This window comes from Hemitrygon akajei, chromosome 23 (genome assembly GCF_048418815.1).
Source record: "Hemitrygon akajei chromosome 23, sHemAka1.3, whole genome shotgun sequence".
NCBI lineage: Eukaryota > Metazoa > Chordata > Chondrichthyes > Myliobatiformes > Dasyatidae > Hemitrygon > Hemitrygon akajei.
This window is the reverse complement of record NC_133146.1, coordinates 55218274-55241930: the sequence shown is the minus strand read 5'-3', so window position 1 is coordinate 55241930 and position 23657 is coordinate 55218274. Positions and strand designations below refer to the sequence as shown.

Below are 23657 nucleotides of genomic sequence, written 5' to 3'. Positions count from 1 at the left end.
ACCAGCTTTTCAGCCACACGTTAATCTGCCAAACCATCCCTCACTGGTGTGTGACACAGGCAGCAATCCAGAAATTACTACCCTGGAAGTCCTGCTTCTCAGCTTTCTACCTAGCTCTCTAAATTCTCTTTTCAGGCCCTTTTTGCTTTTCCTTCCTGGCTGCTCTCCCACCCTCTCCAAAATGTTGTGGTCACATTCCGAGATGTCCCTGACCCTGGCACCTGGGAGGCAACATACCATTCAAGTGTCCCGTTCACGTCCACAGAAACTCCTGCCTGTTCCCCTGGCTATTGAATCCCCTATCACTACCACTCCCCTCTTCTCCCTCTTTCCCTTCTACACCAAGGGAAGTAGAACGTTGCCCTTTGGACATGCCTTTTCTATTTCCTGTTGTAATCTGTGGTCCACATCCCAGCTACTGCTGGGAGGCCTGTATATAACTGCCATCAGAGTCCTTTTACCCTTGCAGTTTCTTAATTCAACCTACAAGGATTCAACATCTTCTGATTCTAGGTCACATCTTTCTAGTGTCAGTAACCTGGTCTCCATGGCATTCCCCTGGGGGGTCAACCCCCCACAACAGTATCCAAAACTGTATACTTATTATTGAGGGGAATGGCCACAGGGGTGCTCTGTGCTAACTACCTATTCATGTTTCCATTCCTCTCAACAGTCACCCAACTACTCGCCTCCTGCAACTTTGGGGTGCCTACTTCCCTGTTACTCTGATCAAATATCTCTTCACTCTCCTGTACAAGCTGAAGGTCATCCAGCTGCTGCTCCATATCCCCAACACGGTCTTCAAGGAGCTGTAGCCAGATGCATTTCATGCAGATGTAGTTCCCTGGGAGATCCTAGGTCTCCCAGGACTCCAACATCGGTCATGAAGAACACACACAACAGCCATTTACTTCATCAGGTACAATAAGAGAAAAAAAAAGGAACCTTAACAGAAACTTCCCCAGAGGCAATGCCGCTTTCGAGCTAAAGCCTCCTTTGGGACAGTGTCTGACTCTCCTTACTTCCAACAATGGCCCCCTGCTTGGCCCTTCTGCACTTTTAAACAAGCATCGTCGACCTGCGAGAAATGTCATTGCTGTGGCCTACTCCTGCTGCTGACTGGGCCGTCGTAAACAACATATACACATTTACACGTACCCATTACTAAAGAAATGGAGTATTCTGCCGTGTATGGCAGGAAAGGCACCAGAAAACCAACCCAAGCATGGTAACTGGGTTTATGACCATTGTGAGATTATGTCGGGGAAGACATTGAAGGCAGCACAACAACAGCAGAGTGACAAGGCAATGTTTATGTGTGTGCATGAAAGCGCGTGTGTAAGGAGTGTGTTTACTGAGCACTCTCTGTCACACACGCCCAGACCATAGCATCCCCATACCTCTCTCATCCTTGTACTGCCCAAGCTTCTCCTAAGTGTTGTAGTTGAGCCCACATTCTGGTCTTCTGCAGGTAGCTCATTTCACACTCACACCATCCCCTCTGGTTCCCCTTAAATACCTCACCTTTCACTCTAAACTTATGACCTCTAGTTGTAGTTTCACCCCAACTTCGAGAAAAAGCCTGCATGTATCTATCCTCAATTTTATATACCTTTAAAAGATCTCACCTCATTTTCTTACACTCCAGAGAATGAAGTCCTAACCTATTCAACTTTTCCCTATGACTTTTCCCTTTCAAAGGTAAGTCAAAGATGATGTGTGTTCAGTGACGATCAGTATTCTTTTGTAAGTAATCTTTGTGGAAGGTGCTCCTGAGGCAACAAGAATATCCCAGCTGTTCTTTCACTTGACTAGCAAAGATTGAGCATAAGATGGAAAGCAATGGCAGGAACGCTTATGGTGAAAATGTTAGAACCAGAATGATGTGTAAATGAGCAGATGTTATAAAAGCTAGAGCTGGGAACAGAAAACTTATGCATGAGGAAAGTAATTGGGAACAGATTGTCCACACGATTACAAAAATGTCCTTAAGCTGTTGAAAGTGAAGGAGTTTTGCAGACTGAGATCCAACAGCTAGATGTTTGGAATTGCTGGCAAACTCTAATTTTCTAAGCTCCTGAAGAATTTGCACACTATTATGACATTTATTTGTTATTTCTTATGGGCTAAAGTATATTTTCTTTTTAAATTTCAGCATGCGTTATTTTGACAGAGCTGCAATATTCTTGGAGGCTTGTCTCAAATATGAAGTTCTTGAAATGAATGAAAATACAGATATCCTTCTCATGAAAGTGATAAAATTGTAAATATCTGAGAAACTGTTTCATGTTTGATCGCTGGAGTTTTCCCTCCAATTCTTTGTAGTTTACTGTAAAATCAGAAGTTGAGGCAGACTGTTTTCTTTCAGTTATACGCCGAGAGAATGTAAGCCCTGTGAAGCACGGGTGTTCACCTGTTCCTTAAATTAGTCCAAGGATTTTGGCCCAGAACATGTTTCCATGTGTTCATTATTCTGTACAAACAAACTTCATGACATGAATTTATCATCAGTTTCCTTGCTTTTAAATTGAAAACAAAAGCCCAGACCTCCTGTTTAAGCATTGGCAGTTCCAGTCGGAATGGCCATTTATTACCTATGTAACTGACCAGTAAGTCAGACTCCAGAATTAAGGAGGAAGACCTGAGCATTTGCATTGTTAATCTTCTGCTTTAAACTCTTAGAATCTGGTGGGAGAACATAACTTTCCACAAATTTTCCAGCAACTACTGTTAGTGGACAGAGCCTCCAGTCTGTTCCAGGTGCTGGTTACTGAATGTTAGGAAGGCCTATTGACCTTGTTTGGATGAAGTGGCTGAAGAAAGAAGCACATGTTAGTTTAATTGTGCTTTTAATTTAAATACGAATGTCAAATCCATTCAAAGGCATTCAATTTGCCTAGCAACTTTGACGGCAATAAGCTTGGTGGAAGGGTTAGGGGGCCCACTTCAGGTAAGAGAGTAGCAACCAGTGAATATTTGTAAGGGTGTAGATAGGATTCTAGGTACAGAAGATATGAAGATTGGGGCACCATGGTAGTGTGGTGGTTAGTGCAATGCTATTACAGCTGAGGATGTTCCAGAGTTCAAGTTCAGTTCTGGCACCATCTGTAAGGAGTTTTTAACATTTTCCCCATGTAACCAGTTACTTGTATTTCTTCCCACAGTCCAAAGATGTATCAGGTAATAGTTTAGTTGGACATTGTAAATTATCCTGTGATTAAACTAGGCTTAAATTGGGGGTTGTTGGTGGTGTGGCTCAAAGGGATGAAAAGGAAAATTCCATACTCTAAATTAAATAAACAAGACAGGAGACTCCTCACCCCTCACCCCTCTAATTTTACAATGGACCAGTAATACGACAGCAAACCAGTATTTCTTACTCTGTAATGAAAGGCCTGTTTGAACTTGAGAGATGATAATAAGCTTATTGCAGCAGCTGATACTGGGATTCCCTTTCTAAATATTTACCCCTTCTAACTATGAGGTAACTCCTGTGTTGTAGTTGCGACTTTTCAAGTTGTGAGTTTGCCAATGATCTTATGAGAAATTACGTTCCATAACTAACCAGTTTACTCCCTGGCTGAATTATTGACTTGTTGACTTCCCTTGGGGAGAGAGAAATCCATTTGGCCTGACTGCAGTGTTTTTGGGAGAGAACAGTCCTGCACTGAAAGCAGACAGAAGTGTCTTACCTTCAAACCCTGTCTGTCCTGACTGTTGGAGCGTTAGCTTAGTTGTCCCACTTTCAAGGTAAAATCCCACTGTGCAGCCAACGGAAACTGCAGTTTCCTTTGAACCCTGCTGCCAAACAACACTTCAGTTCTCTTCCCCTTTCCTGTCTGATAACTGTGTCAGCTGACTGAGGCAATGTTAATAAATATTGATCATTTGAAATGAGGAAATTGAAGCTTTCAAGCTTTCCAGCACCTGCCTTCTCCTTTGAACCAAGCCAAGCCCATACCATATGTAGTAGATAACTTATGATGTCAACAGATCATTCAAAACCTCTGTTTTACCACATTATAGTAAAAGTTAGCTCTTTGAATATTCATGCACCCTAGTGGCCAGATTTAATAACACTGTGTTGTTTCATAGCTGCTTCTCACAGCTTGCATTTGAGACTTGCTAAAGTTTGTTCCCACACACCCCACCCCAATCACCCCAAACATCACAGAAACAGTACCAGATTTTGAGCTAATTCCTGGACTATGTCACGACTTTACAGTCTTCCAGCCCCATTAATTTGGATTCAGTCAGCTGCTCTTTCCATAAGGTGAATGTGGAGTGAGCAGGAATATAGTATAGAGATAGAAAATCAGCCATGATTGTATCAAATGGTGGAGCAGCCCCAAAGGGCGAATGGCTTCCTGCTCCTATTTTTCCATGGTCTGTACATATTTATTCATGAAAAGATTGATATGCCTATATCCAGTACATAGATGAGTTAGAAACGTAGAGCATATTCTTAGTAGACATGTAGATGTGAAGTAAGTGTAAATTCTGAGCTTACAAAATGCTTGATTTATTTCTACTAGTACACCCAAGGATTTTGCCAGTTGATTTGTCTTTATGTGCTAACTAAACTTTAACAGCAAAACTGTCTCCCGCATATTTAGGTTTTAACACATTTGTTTAGTTTATATTAAAATTGAATTTGAGTTGGTGTAATTTTGTTTGAAACCTCTTGTCAAAGTTAAAACTCAGTTAGTGCCAAGTGTAACATAAAGCTCACATTTTAATTGAGTTTGTGCTGATAAAAATTCCCTTTTTATGTTATCATACTGGCAATTATCGAACCAGTCACTCTGACCAGTCTAGAGGTACCATTGTTGAAGTCCTCTACAAATATCAGGAAGAAGATCCAGGAGCCTCAGGGCTCACAACACCAACTTCAACAACAGTTATTACCCCTCAACCATCAGACTCCTGAACCAGTGGGGGTAGTTTCACTCAACTTCACTTGCCCCATCATTGAAATGTTCCCACAACCTATGGAGTCATTTTCAAGGACTCATCTTGTGTACTTGGTATTTAATGCTTATTTATTTATTATTATTATTATTTCTTTTTATATTTGCACAGTTGGTTTTTGCAGGCTGTGTGAACGCCCAAGTTGGTGCCATCTTTCATTGATTCTATTATGGTTATTATTCTATTATGGATTTTTTCAGTTTGCCCACAAAAATACATCTCAGGGTTGCATATGGTGACATATATGTAGTCTGTTTCTGTCCCGGTTGAGGGTGAAAACCAAGGTTCATGAAGTATTCATCAGGGACGTGTTGTTTGCAGACGACATGGCACTGGCAACACACTCTGAAGAGCAACTGCAACGCCTCATGGACAGCTTCTCAAGAGCCTGCCAGGACTTCAGCTTGACCATCAGTCTGAAGACCAACATGTTGGGCCAAGGTGTTGAGCACCTCCCTGCCATTACCATCAACCACTACAAGCTGGAGGTAGTTCACGAGTTTACATACCTTGGCTCCACCATCACAGACAATCTCTCCCTAGACCCTGAGATCAACAGACGCATCAGATGAGCAGCCTCAACCTTCGCCAGGCTGCCAAAGAGAGTCTGGGAGAACACCAAGATTGCAGTCTACAGGGCCTGCGTCCTCAACACACTGCTTTACGGCAGCGAGACCTGGAGCCTCTACTCCAGACAAGAGCGGCATCTCAACGCCTTCCACCTTCACATCCTGGACATCAATTGGACTGACCGAGTCACCAGCAATGAGATCCTGGCCCGCGCCCAGATAGCCAGCCTCTTCATCCTGCTCCAGCAACGCCATCTCTGCTAGCTGGGCCACATACACCACATGTCAGACGGGAGGATCCCGAAAGACCTGCTGTATGGGGAACTGGCCTCAGCAAGAGAGCACAAGGGTGGCCCAATCTTCATTTCAAAGATTTCTGCAAGAGAGACATGAAGTCACTGAACATGAACATCGAGAGGTGGGAGGACATTGCAAGCGATTGCCCTCGCTTGTGGCTGGAACTGTGCAGAGGTCTAAGAAGAGGAGAAGAGAAGCTGAGGCTTGCTGCTGAAGAAAAGCGCACTTGCCGAGAAACAGCACCAAGACAACACCGGAGGACAGCGCCTTCAAGTGCAGTTGCTGAAGCCGAGACTGTCACTCCCGTGTGGGCCTCTACAGCCACACTGCTCTACCAACACAGACTGAAGCAAGACTCTCCAGGTGCAGATCCATGGTCTCGCGAGACTAACGGATGCCTCAATAAAATTACTTGAACTTTGAAATATAATGGGCTCACAGCCACAGGAAGTAGATAATCAATTATCTGGATGAAAGTTACCTTAAAATTATGTCTTCTATCTGAACTAATTCACACTCAAGTTTCAAGCTGATTTGAGCCTCTCACAGTATCCCTTAGTTTATATTCTGACAAGAGAATTTACAAAAAGCAATGATTCCAAGCATTTTTATATATAGTATAAGACATAGAAGTACATTTATTAAAATATCTTTCCAAAAGGAATGGCTATGCAGAAGCTGCCAAGTTTTGGCCTGATGTAATTTGTATTCCTGCCTGGGGGCATTCTTGCTGTTCAACCATTTTCTCACGGCTGCTGGGCTAGTAGAATCTGTGAAGCACTGCTGAGCCTTGGGTTTACAGTTTTCCTTGACACCAGAGCATATGTTATAAATCTGCAGATATTTGATTGTGCGGTGTTGAGGAAGTTGAATATTTTTTCATTAATATTAGTTGGGTATTATGTTGAGGGGGTGTGATAGCAGCATTTTATGTTTTTATTATCAAAGTTTACAAGGATTGATTGATGAGGCCCATGGCTGCGAACTCATTTTGGGGTACATTGAGGTTCATGTTGCATGTAGTTCTGGATTCTGGTTACTCTTTTTTTTCTGTTTTTGCGTGGTTTGATCGGAGTGATCAAAGACTGGCTGTGCGGCTTGCAGTTGGCTAGGGGTGTGGTGCTGAACTGAACTAAACTGAATACTCCTGGACTCCTAGTTTGATGTTTGCTATTCTATGTGTTGTTCACTTGCTACTTGTCATTTGCGCAATTTGTTCTTTTTCTCGTGCGTTGGGTGTTAGATGTCCTCTTTGAACAGGTTGCATGATGTTTCTTTGTTTTGTGGCTGCCCATGGGAGGGCGAATCTCAGAGTTGTATGCTGCACACATACTTTTATTATAAATATACTTTGAATCTTTGAACTGTAATTTTGCTCAATGACATTGCTCATCTGGAGTAATACACATGTAGCATATTCCTTTGCTTTAAATCTGGAAACCCAGTCATTTCAAAAATTACATTGCTGGATAAGTGAATTTTGATCTGTGTAGAGTTTTCTTGTGGAAGTGTTTCACAAGAAATACTTGTGTTTTGTGTTTTACTTGTGCTTTTGTGTTTCTTCTCACAAAAGAGTTGTTATACCAAAGAATCATATTCCAAATAGCAAATAATTGTATTATTAATAGCTGTCTTTAAAGTAAGCTGATTTAAGAACCATATCAATTAAGAAATATATTCAAGCAATAATAACATTTTGAGTGCCTAATGACCCACAATAAATCTTTTAGAATGTCTTCATAATAGCGATATATAGCTATGCTTTGAAAGCATTTTCCTTAATAAAGGTTTACAGAAATTTTGCAATGCAGTTTATGCAGATTATGCAAGGTATTTAAAGATGCTGAATCTGAAGCAAGGTGCGATTCTCTTTGCCACAAAAGCAGGGGATGCAGGAGCTGAACTACTTAAGGAGCTGCACCAGAGCAAAGAGGATAAAACTGCTTCATGACTTGAAGATGCTAACCTTTGAAAATACACTGGCCCTCTTCAGCTTCAAAGGTTACCTTGCCTAGTCCATGATGAGAATATAGTGTTTTGAATGTTAAGTTCCAGTTCTGACCTAAATAAATTACATTCCAATTGTTGCGGTGAAAATCAACCAAATGCATTTAGGAGGTTCTTCATGCAGTGTTCTCTGGCATATCTAGATTTTTGATACGGTGACAATTTTGTTTATGCCTAAATTCTTTCTCTATAATATTCTTAGCTATAATATTTTTATAGGTTCCCATAGAGGATCTCACAGTCAGCATTCCCTGTGCAGTTATCGCTTTGACAAACGTAGACAAGGATTGCAGACCTACAACATAATCAGAAAATGTTTTACGGTATCAGTCATCGCATTTCGAGCTTCCTTTCTGTTTAACTATACACAAGTAACTGTATTGTTGCTTGAAAAATTAGATGTACTGAAATGTGAAATATGGATGAATGATTTGTAAAATGAAATATCTTATACTGTAACTGGACCTTGTTCTTAATTCAGTGTTTAATCTGCTACAAATTAGTAATATCAAGGGAGGTAAAACAACATTGTGGTGTGGTCCAGATGGGTGCATAACCAGGAACTAGTAGTACCATTAAAAAGGAGGTCAGAGCAGATCTAGTGTCAGAAAAGACCAAAGTCATACACAGTAAAATAGATGATTTGACTTCCTCTCAAGCCAAGAGTTTCAGATGTCTGAAGAGAAGCTAGAGAAAGGAGAATGAAGAAAAAGGTGTAAAATACAAAGAACTTAAAAAATATTGGAACCAGGCATTACAGTCATTATGTAGCATTACATATTATGCTTGCATTCTTCTGAGCAAAAGTGCTGGTATGTTTTTTCTGTGAGTTTGATTCCAGTGTTGACCAAATTCTACTAGTACACAATCATTATTATAATAAACATTTGTGATCCATTTGTTAAATTATATTTGCAACATTTCCATAGTGAGACATTCTGGGAGGGTTGTAACCCTACACGTGATCCTCCTTTCATGAATATTAAATGGATTTAATGTTCTTTCCACACTGGTTTATTTCTAAAAATTGGGGATAAACATGAACAAAATAGATGATTCATTTATATGGAACTATGTTTTCTTTTCCTGGCGTAAAAGGTACAATCTCACTACTGATCGATCCAAAAAAACCAATGAACTTTTCTAACAAAATACAGCTTTTCTCATCTTCGTAGATGTTCTACTTATTTTGTAATTGGAGAAGCAAGTCATCCCTACAGAAAGCCCTCTCAGTGGCCACGTGCAGTACCTTAGATGATTCTGATATCATTCATGGCCTTGATTTGGCTACGATGAAATGTTGTCTTTTGGCAGGGATAATTTGATAAAGTTGCATTAATAAGTCCAATGGATACAGGTAGTTCATAGTAGCTAAATCTCATCTACTGTACATCAGAAGTTATAAACTGGTTGGCGTGCAATTTTTAGATGCTGCGCACCACTAAAGAATTTGTATTTCAGTATCTGCTTATCTCTCTGGCAAATTCCAGCACACTTTGTTGTATTGTGTCTATAAAGTATTGATATAAAACACCAGTGTCTTCACAGAGCAATTAGAAATATGTCCTGATTATAATGATAATTTATAAAATCTCTTAAAAATTTCCCTTTTGTTTCCTCGGAGTTTTCTTGTTCTTGTCTGAGTGTGGCTTGACCCATGCTTCTGAGATGAAGGTTGCGAAGCTGCTTCACATTGTTTGAAAAGTATGAGTTTCTTCATGTTACACATCATTGTTAGCATATTTGTAGCATATAGATCTGTAACCCTCTATGTCTGACCCTCTACCACCAATAGTCACTTAACTGAAATGTGCATGTTACCTTTAACCATTTCAAAAAGCATGATTTATTTGTATGGCAGTCAAGCCATCTCAAAAACTTGATTTAACACTATTTTTCTACCTGTTACCCCATTTCTTAAATAGTAACTGCAACATTTCCCTTAATGAGACATTCTGGGAGGGTTGGTAACCCAGCATGTGGTCCTGCTTTCAATAAATTTACAGAAGATCAAGAATGTGGCCGAGTGTATATATAGTATAGAGCACTAAAAGTAAACATCTCCAGCATAATAGGTGCAGGATGCAGTTTTTATTTGTAATAACCTCAGAGAAAGAGTCAGGTGTAACCATGGGTAAGAAGCCCAATTGTTGGCAAGTCAGGTAATCGATGTCAAAGGAACATTCATCATCATCATTATGTGATGCGTCATATGATGTGGACGATCACAGTCTTTATAGAACATAGAAATCTACAGCACATTACAGGCCCTTCGGCCCACAATGCTGTGCTGACCATGTAAACTCCTCTAAAAACTGCCTAGAATTTCCCTACCGCATAGCCCTCTACTTTTCTAAGCTCCATGTACCCATCTAAGAGTCTCTTAAAAGACCCTATTGTATTAACCATGATTGTTCTTGGCAAATTTTTCTACAGAAGAACAAATTGCCTCCTTCAGGACAGTCTTTACAAGACAGGTATCCCCAGCCATTTTCATTACTCTTTCAGAGATTGCCTGGCGTCAGTGGTCGCGTAACCAGGACTTGCGATATGCACCAGCTGGTCATACGACCATCCACCACCTGCTGTTACATCTTCTTGCGACCAAGGGTGATCTGCAGGCTAGCAGAGGGAAGGAGTGCCTTACACCTCCTTTGGTGGAGACACATCTCTACCCCGCCACCAACAAAGGATCAATGTTATTGGCCAGTGGGGAGGTATGCCTTCCCATGATGTAGAATGAGAAAAATAATCATGTCTCCACCAAAGCCTGTGCCACTCTGCTCAGTTATAGGGAGGGCCACCTCACCAAGAATATCAATCCTGACAGGTTGAATTCTGTCCACAAAGTCTTTAACATACAAGAGCTTCATTGTGTCTCAGCTCCAAATGAACTGCAGGCTTCAAACGCAGTGAGGTGGGGGGGGGGGGGGGTGCTAGAGCATACTTCTCAAATGTAACACCCTTAAAATGTCTCCATCTTGCGTCTGCTTCATGATGAGTGTTCATTTTGTGTTGCTTTTTATTCATTCAAGGGATGTGGACTGAGCCAGTACCTAGAGGTTCTTCCAAAATGATGGTGAGCAGCTGCAAGGAGGTGTGAGTTTCCCCGCAGTGCCATGTTTCATGTATAAATCTTAACCGACCCTCTTGGTGTCAGCCCAACACTTTCCTCGATTCCATTCAGTGCTGCATTTCTCCTCCAGTAAATGTCCCACTGGCCTGGAGCTAGTCAATGAAACAAACCAGAAACTCTATCCCTTTGCTCCACTCCAGAGCCAATTATCACTTCAACCTGAGATGTTGACCTGCAGTATTTATTCACTGAAGCATGTAGGAGAAGGTGCCTTCCACTCAGCACCTGCAAAGCAATCACAATCAGGTTTATTAGGACTGACATACAGTACAGTGCAAAAGTCTTAGGCACATACAGTATATATAGATAGGGTGTCTAAGACTTTTGAACAGTACTGTAGTAACTTTATGTATTGCACTATACTGCAAAAAAAAAACAAATTTCATGATATATATGAGTGATGATAAACCTGATCTGAAATGAGTCTTTATTGTGGACTGAGAGTGGGAAGGGGCAGGGGGAGGGGAATCATGGTTGGGAAAAGGGGAAGGGAGAGGGGAGGAAATGGGAAGCACCAGAGAAACATTCTGTAATGATCAATAAATCAATTGAGTTGAATCAAATGACCTTGCCTGGTGCCTCAGGGCTGGGTGTGTCTGCACCCATGACACCCCACCCCTAACCCCCAGCACTCCTTCTCTGCCACTTGTCTTACACCGCTCCCACAGCACTCCACTCTCACCATTCCCAACATCATTTGCTCCTGCCAGATTTACAAACTCACTCTCTGCTCCACCTTGACAAATACAGTACTGTGCAAAAGTCTTAGGCACCTTAGCTATTTATATGTGCCTAAGACTTCTGCACAGTTATGTTTGTCATGAAATTTGTTGCTTTATAACAGCAGTACAGTGCAACAGACAAAATATCAAATTCTAAACACATAAATATGTAAATAGTGTAAAAAGAGCAAAATAGTGAGGTAATATTCATACACCATTTTAAAAATCTGATGGCAGAGGGGAAGAAGCTATTCCTAAAATGGATGTCAGTGTAGCATAGCAGTTAGTGTGATGTTATTACAGCTTGGGGTGTTCTGGATTTTGGAGTTCAATTCCAGTGCCGTTCTGTAAGGAGTTGCTGTACGTCCTCCCCGTGGAATGCATGGGTTTTCCCAGGTTGCTGTGGTTTCTTCCCACAGTCCAAAGACATACTGGGTAGGTTAACTGGTCATTTTAAGTTTTCCTGTGACACTAAATAAAATTATATTAAATAAATAAAATGATGAATGTGTGTCTTCCTCCTTCCTGATGGTAGTAAAGAGAAGAGGGCATGACCATGGTGGTGAGGGTCTATAACTATGGCATCCTAGATGGGTGGGACATGAGTGCCCATGATGGAGTTGGCTGAATTTACAACCCTCTGTGGCTTTTTCCAATCCGGTACATTGGTGCCTCGGTACCAGACAGTGATGCAACCAGTCAGAATGCTCTCGATGGTACATCTGGAGAAATTTGCAAGCCTTTTGTGACATATCAAATCTCTTCAGACTTATAATGAAATATAGGCACTGGCATGCCCTCTTCAGAATAATATTGGATCCAGAATAAATCTTCAGAGATATGTTCATACTGTCTACAGTGGAAACTGCTCCTCAGGCCTGGTATGCCATTTAATATCATGGCTGATCTTCCACTCCATATACTTACCTTCTTTCCATAGCCTTTAACCCCCATGTGTATCTACCATCTATTTACTCAGCCATAAAAATATTAAAAGAGGACCACCTCCTACATCTTGGGAAAAAAATTGATAATGAAACATGTAATCCTGAGTGTAAACATGGAGTGGATGTTTCCTCAGGAGAATCTAAAACTAGCAAGGGCAGTTTGAAAATAAAGGGTCACCTTTTTAGGACAGATAAGAGGATATTTTTTCTCTCTCTGAGGGCTGTGAGTCTTTGCAGCTCTGAATAATAGCTAAATGATAGATACACAAGGGGGTTAAAGGTTATTGCAAGACATTATGATTGCAGTGGGATGACACTTTTGGGATGCACAGTGGTCTGGATCATGGCCTCTGGGGGCTTTGCTATTGTTTGCATGTTGGTTGTGGGAAGGGAGAGCTGATGCTTTCTGCTGGAACAAATGGGGGGAGGGTTGATGCTTTGCTGCTGTTTGTGAATAGGAGGGGAGGGGTTTTGGGGGGTTCTGTCATTCATTTGGGGTTTTTGGTTTCATAGTTGTCTGCAAAGACTAAGAATTTCAGGTTGTATACGCGTATTGATTCTCTGATATTAAATGGAACCATTGAAATGGCACATCAGGCTTGAAGAAATAGTGCCCTATTCCTTTTGTAATTCATGCTCATATGAATTTTGCCACAACCTTCCATGTGCCAGCATATCCTTGAGTATAAGAAAACATCTTGATCTCCGAGCAAATCTCATGGTAGAGCTCATGGTCTTACCTGGTAACAGTGATCACTGCTCACCTTACATTTCTCAAGACCTCAAACTATCAGAGCAGAACCACCAATGTTGATGGCACATAATCCTCCAAGTCCACCAGCAGGGTAAGATAACTGATGTAATCAACCTGCATTGAAAATGTAACTTATCTGCAGCTTGCCTGTTTAATGTGGTTGAGTTGTTCGCTTGCCCAGCATCAGATTCCCAAAGCAAACACCCTATTCAGAGCTCCATTGTGAAAGGTAATACTCCGAGGATAAAGGAAAAACTTCAGGAATGTTCTGCAGCCCCATTGATTTTGGGGAAAACTTTGATCATTCAGGATGGCATTGAAAACCTCAAGTTAATTTGTCAGGAGCACACCATTGTCTAGGATAGATCATGAAAAGAGTTCCATATTAGCTTACCAACCAACCAAACCCAACACCACTTCATTCTCCATATGTGGCAGAGTTAGCAGGTCCCATATTGGTCTCCAGAGCCACCTCAGACCTATAGAGTTGGAGTTAAAGCAAGTCATCCTCAGACCTGAGGAGCTGCCAAAAGTTCTGGCATATGCCAGGCTCTAAGTTCAGACACAAATGTAAAGATAAACAGTAACCCCCATGTTATCGGGTTTGGTCTATGATTTAGTGATACTATAATGCCTATAAAATTTTTACTGTTTGTTTTTTTTTCCCCCATTAGGCTCTTTAATAAAAAGCCAAGTGGTGCATTTGAGACCTCGGTTGAAAGTAACCATCTGTACATTCATATAGAAAGACAAATTAATCAGGGGCAGTCAACCTGGCTTTGTTAAGAGAAAGTTGCATCTGACTAACTTAATTAGAATTGTAGCAGTTGGGGAAGATTAGATATGCTATAGAGTTGTTTTCTTGGGAACAGACGTGGCAAAGGGCAAACTTAATTAAAATGTGTAACACTGAGAAGAGCCTAGATAGAGTGAATAATAAATGCCTATTTCCTTTCGTAAAAGGGTCAAAATCTAAGGGGCAAGGACTCAAAATTATTTGCAGAAGGAAAAGAGTGGAGTTGAAAGATTTATTTTACCAGGAGATGGTAGGAATTCAGCATCACTCAATGGAGGGCGGTGGAGGCACAACTCTTCCTCATGTTTAACTAATACTTGGGATTATGTATTTGAAGGGCTGTGGGCCTGTGGATCAAGTCAAAAATGATGAACTGAATGCCCTCCTGTGTCATACAATTTCTATGATTTAGTGATTCTGTAATTCTGAGCATGTTAAATTCTCACTGGACTGCTTTTGAATGATCATGTATTAACAAATTCTTCTTGAAATTATGAGGTTTCTTCAAAAATGTGCCTGTAAGCCAGAAGTAACATGTCTATGATCAGAGTTTTCTGATCTCCATGGTAACAACTTTCCAGTGTAGCCTGGACATTTGTCAAAATGTCCTCAAGAGAATCTTGCTTTTCAGCACAAATTGCTATTAATCTGTTTCAGGTTCATCTGGAAATCATAGTGCAACTCATGAACTGCTATCTTCTTCACCTGTCTCATCACAGTGTCACCAAGATGCCAATGAACATAATGTGCCTGAACAAAAAGTATTGAGCAATCACCACAAAGACTTTTTTACAATTGACAGCAGTACTGGTATGTTCTGAATAAGAAATAAAGAGCAGGAATCGACAATCTGGCCTGTCAACCCTGCTCTGGCATTCAGTCTGAATGTGGCTGATCTGGCCATGAACTCAGCTCCACTTACCTACCTTTTCCCAAAAACCCTTAATCCTCCTGCTTTGCAAAATAAAAACATTATCTATCCTAAATAAAGTCCTCAGAATCAAGAGGCAATTTCCCCTAGTTTTAGTCTCACCTATTAGTAGAAATAACTTTTCTGCCTCTATCATATCTATCCCTTTCATAATTTTCCAGTCCTGAAGAATGTTCTCAGCCCAAAATGTCAAAGGTTTATTCACTTTCATAGATGTCGCTGGCTTGCTGAGTTCCTGCAGTATGTTGAATGTGCTTTTCATAATTTTATATGTTTCTATTATACCCCCTCTCATTCTTCCAGATTTAATGAATATAGTCCCAGGCAATTCAATCTTTCCTCATAGGCTAATAGCCTCACCTCCAGAATCAACCTGGTGGACCCGTTCTGCACTGCTTCCAAAGTTAGTATCGCTATCCTCAAGTGAGGAGACTAGAAATGCACATAGTACTCCAGATATGGCCTCACCAGTACTCTGTGCATTTGCAACATAATCCCGCTGCTCTTAAATTCAATCCCTCTTGCAATGAAAGCCAGCATTCTATTTGCCTTATTGATAACTTGTTGCACCTGCAAACCAACCTTTTGTGATTTTAAGTAAATTTTAAAATCTACTTGGCCAGTCCAAAATTCAGCTATGACCATTTAACAGTTCAGTTTGTTACTTAAATCAAAAGTTACCATCATGTCACATTATGGCCTAACTCTGTCGTCATGGTCATCCCTTTATCACAGAGGTTCCTAGTCTGGGGTCCGCAGACCCCTTGATTAATGGCAGAGGTCCATGGCATAAAGAAGGTTGGGACCCAACATTTATTTGAATTGATTTTCTATCATTACTAACCTCAATGAGCTCTGTACATTTAATGATATGCTGTTATGACTTATCTTTGTAAATTACAGAAAATTATTCATTATTTGCAACAGGTTCAATATAAAAATTAGAAAAGTAAGATTTTTAAAACTTAGGATTGTAGCATTTTGCAAGGTATTATCATCACCGATAATAAATTAGATTAAATAACTAAATAACTGGACCCAGAACACACACGTTCTTAGGACTCAAGCATTCTTTTTTATTTTACTTGTGCACAAGAACAGCATGGGCCCCAGTCACCCATGTTGTTCTGAAGTCTGAACAGAAAACTGCTATTTTTATACAGAATTAGCTTATCAGTTACGGATATTGATTATTGTACATTGTATCTATTTGAATTCCTTACTTACAAGCTCAAATGTTATTCATAATAAAGGTGTTAAAGACCATTGAAACTTGAGCAGATAGCCGATGATACTTTGAAGTTATTAAGGACAGTAGGGGTATTCAAAGTCAATCAAAGCTTTGAGTGGACAGCCAATGATATTTTGAAGTTAGCAAAGCAAATACCTTAGTTGTTGGGTATGTTTCACATCCTTCTGTTATCTCATCTGTCTCTAGCACCCCCTGTTAGTAAAGGGAAGATGTGCTTTAGAAAGACCTTTCTGGGCAAGTCTCACTACTGAGACCTCACTTGTTTCGCTTGGTTACACACTAGCTCATCTGTAGTAAGCATGGGTATCTCCAGCAGTCTCACTTCAAAGGCCTCCATAGGACCATAGAACATTACAGCACAGTACAGGCCCTTCAGCCCTCCATTTTGTGCCGACCCATATAATCCTTAAAAAAAGTACTAAACCCACACTACCCCATAACCCTCTATTTTTCTTTCATCCATGAGGCTCCAAGAGGCTCTTAAATACTCCTAATGTTTTAGCCTCCACCACCATCCCTGGCAAGTCATTCCAGGTACTCACAACTCTCTGTGTAAAAAAAACTTACCCCGATGTCTCCCCTAAACTTCCCTCCCTTAATTTTGTACATATGCCCTCTGGTGTTTGCCCTGGGAAACAGGTACTGACTATCCACCCTATCTATGCCTCTCATAATCTCGTAGACCTCTGTCAAGACCCCTCTCATTCTTCTACAATCCAAAGAGAAAAGTCCCAGCTCTGCTAACCTTGCTTCATATGACTTGTTCTCCAAACCAGGCAACATCCTGGTAAACCTGTCCACCCTCTCCAGAGCTTCCACATCCTTCCTATAATGAAGTGTCCAGAATTGAACACAATACTCTAAGTGCAGTCTCACCAGAGATTTGTAGAGTTGCAACATGACCTCTCTACTCTTGAACTCAGTCCCCCTGTTAATGAAGCTGAGCATCCCATAGGCCTTCTTAACTACCCTATCAACCTGCGCCCCGATCTTGAGGGATGTATGGATTTGAATCCCAAGGTCCCTTTGTTCATCCACACTCTTAAGTAACTGACCATTAATCCTGTACTCAGTCTTATGGTTTGTCCTTCCAAAATGCATCACCTCGCACTTATCCGGATTGAACTCCATCTGCCATTTTTCTACCCAACACTACAGCCTGTCTATATCCTCTTGTAACCTTCGACAACCTACAGCTCCATCCACAACTCCTCCAATCTTCGTGTCATCCGCAAACTTACTCACCCATCCTTCCGCTTCTACATCCAGGTCATTTATAAAAATCACAAATAGCAGGGGTCCCAGGACAGATCCCTGCGGCACTCCACTAGTCACCAACCTCCAGGCAGAATACTTTCCTTCCACAACTACCCTCTGCTTTCTTCCTTTAAGCCAATTTTTTATCCAAACAGCCAAGGTTCCACTTATCCCATGCCTCATGACTTTCTGGATGAGTCTCTCGTGAGGGACCTTGTCAAATGCCTTGCTAAAGTCCATGTAGACCACATACACTGCCCTACCCTCATCAATTTCTTTTGTTACCTCTTCAAAAAACTCAATCAGGCTCGTGAGGCACCATCTTCCCTTCACAAAGCCATGTTGAATATCTGACTTGACTGCAACTGCCCCAGGTTACCCTTGCATTACTGTGACTTCCAAAGTATGACTGACTGTTTGTGGCTGTTATCAGTAATCCTGTTATGATATATACTGTGGAATTGCTTGACAAAATGGTAAATTAGTTAAAGAGGCAACGATCATTTATTCAACTATTTAATACAGTCATAAAATGTGCCAGTGAAATAATGAACAAGAGAAAATCCACAGCTGCTGGAAACCAAAGCATCACACACAAAATGCTGGAGGAACTCAGCAGGCCAGGCAGCATCTATGGGAAAGAGTGAACAGTCAACGCTTCGGGCCAAGACCTGTCATCAGAACTGGAAAAAAGAGATTAGAAGTCAGAGTAAGAAGGTGGTGGGAGGAGGGGAAGAAGTACAAGGTAGTGGGTGATCGATGAAACTGGGAGAGGGGCAGGAGTGAAATAAAGAGCTGGGAAGTGATTGGTGAAAGAGATAAAGGGCTGGAGAAGGGGAAGTCTTATAGGAGAAAGATGAAAGGGAAGAGGGTGGAGCACCACCAGAGGTAGGTGATGGTCTGGTAAGCTGAGAGAGGGAAATGGGATTGGGGAATGGTGAAGGAGAGGGGAGGGCAATTACTAGGTTTGAGAAATCGATGTTCACACCATCAGGTTGGAGGCTGCCCAGGCAGAATATAAGGTGTTGCTCCTCCAACCTGAGTGTGGCTTCATTGCAGTAGAGGAGGCCAGGGACTGACATGTCAAAAATAATTATCTTAGTTTGTTTTCTTAAGTTTATGAAATCCCCAGTTTTCTCCACACAAGCTATCAATGGTATGTTTTAAATATTTTAATCCATAAGTAAATGCATTGAGAACAAACAGATGTAAGATGAATACAAGTGTTCAATTCAATCCTTAATCCCTATCTATTTTAATACTCCATTAATTTGTTGGAATTTTGCTGTGAAGTTCTGATGTCCACAAATTAATTTGCATTTATTGGTTCATTTTAATTGGTCACATCCATTGACTTGTGTGAAGTAATATATTGCTCTGTCAATTTCATTCTCGTTGGGCTGTCAGTACACTCACAAGGTGCTTGAGGAAAAAAAGTAATTTGGAACAAAATGTTTGGAACAACCTTATAAAGCAAAATACAAAACCTATGGATGTTATTGGGTGTCAACATCGAGGATATATCCTGGGCCCAACACATCAATGCAATTACAAAGCAGGCACGACAGCAGCTATATTTCATTAGGAGCTTGAGGAGACTTGGTATGATATCAAAGGGACTCGCTAATTTCTACAGATGTACCATGGAGAGCATTCTAACTAGCTGTATCACCATCTGGTACGGGGGTGTTTGGGGACACTGCACAGGATCAAAATAAGCTGCAGAAAGTTGCAGATTCAGTCAGCTCCACCATGGACACCAGCCTCCCCAGCATTCTGGACAACTTCATGGAGTGATGCCTCATAAAGACTGCATCCATCATTAAGGATCCCCATCACCCAGGACATACCCACTTCTCATTGCTATCACCATGAAGGAGGTACAGGAGCCTGAAGGCACACACTCAACAATTCAAGAACAGGTTTTTCCTCTGTGCCATCAGATTTCTGAATGGGTGTTGAGACCATGAATACTACCTCACTCCTTTTGTTTCTCTTTTTGTGCTACTTATTTCATTTGGTTTTTTAAAAAATATACAGTAGATATTTCTTACAAAAGCTTTAATGTAACAGGAGCATTTGATGGTTCTGGGCCTGTACTTGCTGGATTTCAGAAGAATGATGGGGAGCTCATCGAAACCAATTGAATATTGAAGGGCTGAGCTAGTGTGGATGTGGAGAGGATGTTTCCTATAGTGGGTGAGTCTAGGACCAAAAGGCACAATGTTGGAATAGAGGCTTGTCCATTTAGAACAGAGATAAGAAGGAATTTCTTTAGCCAGAGGGTGGTGAATCTATAGAATTTATTTGCCACAGTTAGCTGTGGAGGGCCAGGCGATTAAGTATACAGTATTTAAAGCAGAGACTGATAGGTTCTTGGTTAGTCCAGGCATCAAAGGTTATGGGGAGAAGTGGGTTGAGAGGGATAATATATCAGCAGACACGATGGTCCAAGTGGCCTAATTGTGCTCCTATGTCTTGTGAGCTTAACAATTCCATCAGCACCACAATTTTCTCCAGATCTAAATTGTTAGATTGTAAAACTAAAAATTACATTTGAGAACACTCTATAATGGAGAACACAAAGCTTGCAGCATCTTCCCATGCTGACTCAGGGAATTCTGGCTTCAAGATGGAATTGTCACAGGTTGCTATCTCGTGGCTACTGCAGCTTGCAATGTTGTTACTACACTTGCACATTGAAATATACCATGGCACTATAGACAATAAACTAATTTTGAAATACATTGGAGTTGATAGGGAAGCAAATATCTGATTGTGGAATTAAGGGGCAATGGAATGAGATCCTCGTCTTCTCTTAATGATATAATCTCTGCAGCACTATAGAACCGCATGCAGGACAGCTGAGCACTACTTATACTCTCTGTTGCCTACTATCCTCATGTTATTTCATGCTAACTTGCCCCCTTTACCCTCCATTCACTTTTATTCATGTACATATAAAGCTTATCCTTCAAGATGTCTGTATGATTTGCTTAAATCTTTCTGTGACCAAGCCACTTACAAATTCCCAACACTCATTATAGAGGTGAACAGGTTGAGGTAACCAAATATCAATCTATAAACCAGGGGTTCTCAAACTTTGTTTTATTCCCAGGATAACTCCCATTAACTAAAGGGTCTGTGGACCCCAGATTGGGAACCCCTGCAATAAGTAAATGCTCATTCCACTACCAAGAAGACTGAAACTCAGCAGGTCTGCAATCCTTGTTTCAAGAGTGATGTTGACTGAAGCCCAGTGGTGAGCCAGCTCATAAACCAAAGGGTTGCAGATGTTTCTGTTACGGGGTAGCTGCCACCCAGTAGGTTTCTATTACCTTTCAATATATATAGCTTCAAAGTAGTCTTCCACTGTGAAATACAGAGCTATTGATATTGGTAGGAGGCCTGCTCTTCCCAGATCTTAATGGTTTGTCTGCTTTCTTGAAATGTGCTATCATAACATTTCCTTTAACTACCACCAACTTCTATTATATTTCAAGGTGGATCTCCAGCTATCTATAACTATATAACAATTACAGCACGGAAACAGGCCATCTCAGCCCTTCTAGTCCGTGCCAAATGCTTACTCTCACCTAGTCCCACTGGCCCGCACTCAGCCCATAACCCTCCATTCCTTTCCTGTCCATATACCTATCCAATTTTACTTTAAATGACAATACCGAACCTGCCTCTACCACTTCTACTGGAAGCTCGTTCCACACAGCTACCACTATCTGAGTAAAGAAATTCCCCCTCGTGTTACCCTTAAACTTTTGCCCCCTAACTCTCAACTCATGTCCTCTTGTTTGAATCTCCCCTACTCTCAATGGAAAAAGCCTATCCACGTCAACTTGATCTATCCCCCTCATTATTTTAAGTACCTCTATCAAGTCCCCCCTCAACCTTTACGCTCCAAAGAATAAAGACCTAACTTGTTCAACCTTTCCCTGTAACTTAGGTGCTGAAACCCAGGTAACATTCTAGTAAATCTTCTCTGTACTCTCTCTATTTTGTTGATATCTTTCCTATAATTCAGTGACCAGAACTGTACACAATACTCCAAATTCTGCCTTACCAATGCCTTGTACAATTTTAACATTACATCCCAACTCCTATACTCAATGCTCTGAATTATAAAGGCCAGCATACCAAAAGCTTTCTTCACCACCCTATCCACATGAGATTCCACCTTCAGGGAACTATGCACCATTATTCCTGGATCACTCTGTTCTGCATTCTTCAATGCCCTACCATTTACCATGTATGTCCTATTTGGATTATTCCTACCAAAATGTAGCACCTCACAGTTATCAGCATTAAACTCCATCTGCCATCGCTCAGCCCACTCTTCTAACTGGCCTAAATCTCTCTGCAAGCTTTGATCATTATCCACAACGCCACCTACCTTAGTATCTTCTGCATACTTACTAATCCAATTTACCACCCCATCATCCAGATCATTAAAATAAATGACAAACAACATTGGACCCAGTACAGATCCCTGACGCACACCACTAGTCACCGGCCTCCAAACTGACAAACAGTTATCCACCACTACTCTCTGGCATTTCCCATCCAGCCACTGTTGAATCCATTTTACTACTTCAATATTAATACCTAACGATTGAACCTTCCTAACTAACTTTCCATGCGGAACCTTGTCAAAGGCCTTACTGAAGTCCATATAGACAAAATCCACTGCTTTACATCTGCCTTGGTGATGTAAATTAATCATTTGATTTTCACAAATTTGAGACACACTGTAGTGAAGACACAGCAAAACCATTTCTTAAAGAAGGTACCAGCATATTACATTATGAGTTCAATCTCTTCATTGGTGCCTCTTGTTGGGACAGATTGTCTTCTGTAGCTGCCCCTCACTGGCAAATCATACAGGATGATTTAAAGTGTTTTGTGTCAGCTGAGCAAACATTGTAGTAGTCTGATATTTTGGGTAATGGCTTGGTACATTCTGCAAATCTTGGTAGGTGCAAGGAAGACAAGGTCATCAGCATATATGAGGTTGTCGACAGGTGCTGAGGAAGTCTCAGGCCACAGAATGGGATCTTCAAACTTGAAAAGCCCTTTCGTTCATTCTTTATTCCAACAGATGAGAGAGCCATAAAAAGATACAAATGAGGTATTAATATGTGGAAAATGCATTTGTAATAGTTAAGACTGATCAAATTCAGAAACTAGAGTTTTGAAGTAAATAACTGCAATAGAAAAAAAAGTGAATTAAATAAGGTGAATCAGGAAATCAGAGGAAAGGATTTGACAGAAAATTAACAATAACAATCAATTAAATATTTCACAATTCCCGATGCATGTTTAGTCCATTGAAAGATAAAAAGTGAGATCAAAAATCCATCCATGGCTAACCGGGTATGTTCAAGTTGATATATAGTCATAGAGTTATAGAGAAGTACAGCACAGAGGCAGGCCCTTTGGCCCACCTAGTCCATGCCGAACCACTTAAACTACCTGCTGTATCATCGAAATATACAGCATATTAATATAATCAGAAAAAGGTGTAAGCCTGAAAATTGGAAAAGTTTTAGAATGTAGCAAAAGTTAATTATAAATATTGATGGAGTGAAAGGATCAATCATGAGAGTAAATTTAGCAAACTCCAGTATCTGAATTTGATCAGTCTTAATTATTACAAATGCATTTTCCACATATTAATGCCTCATTTCTTTATGGTTCCCTCATCTGTTGGGATATGGAATGAATGGAGGCTTTTCAAGTTTGGAGATCACATTTTGTGGGCTGGGATTTCCTTAGCATCTATCGACAACCTCAGATATGAAAAAGAAAAACTGTGAATGTTGTCAACAGTGAGTTAATAGGATAAATATAAGCCATTATAATATAAGGTATTATAAATGGAAAATGTAATGACTGGTCTATTAAGACCTCACTGAAGAAGATACAATAAATGTAGCATAAATTGTAAATTGGAGAAAAAGAATCATTGATGAAAGTAGGAAAGGAAAACCTTATGTATGCCAG

At 40.7% G+C, this 23657-nt stretch overlaps 1 protein-coding gene across 1 annotated transcript in view; it reads left to right on the top strand.

The window, feature by feature from the left end:
* Positions 1-9450, top strand: part of wdr11 (WD repeat domain 11) — a 120057-nt gene extending 110607 nt beyond the window's left edge. The window contains exons 28-29 of the mRNA XM_073027696.1: positions 2156-2236; positions 7632-9450. Coding sequence (XP_072883797.1) covers positions 2156-2236; positions 7632-7788 — 238 coding nt within the window. The 3' untranslated portion in view covers positions 7789-9450. The remainder of the gene's footprint in view (positions 1-2155; positions 2237-7631) is intronic.
* Positions 9451-23657: the final 14207 nt, after the last annotated feature.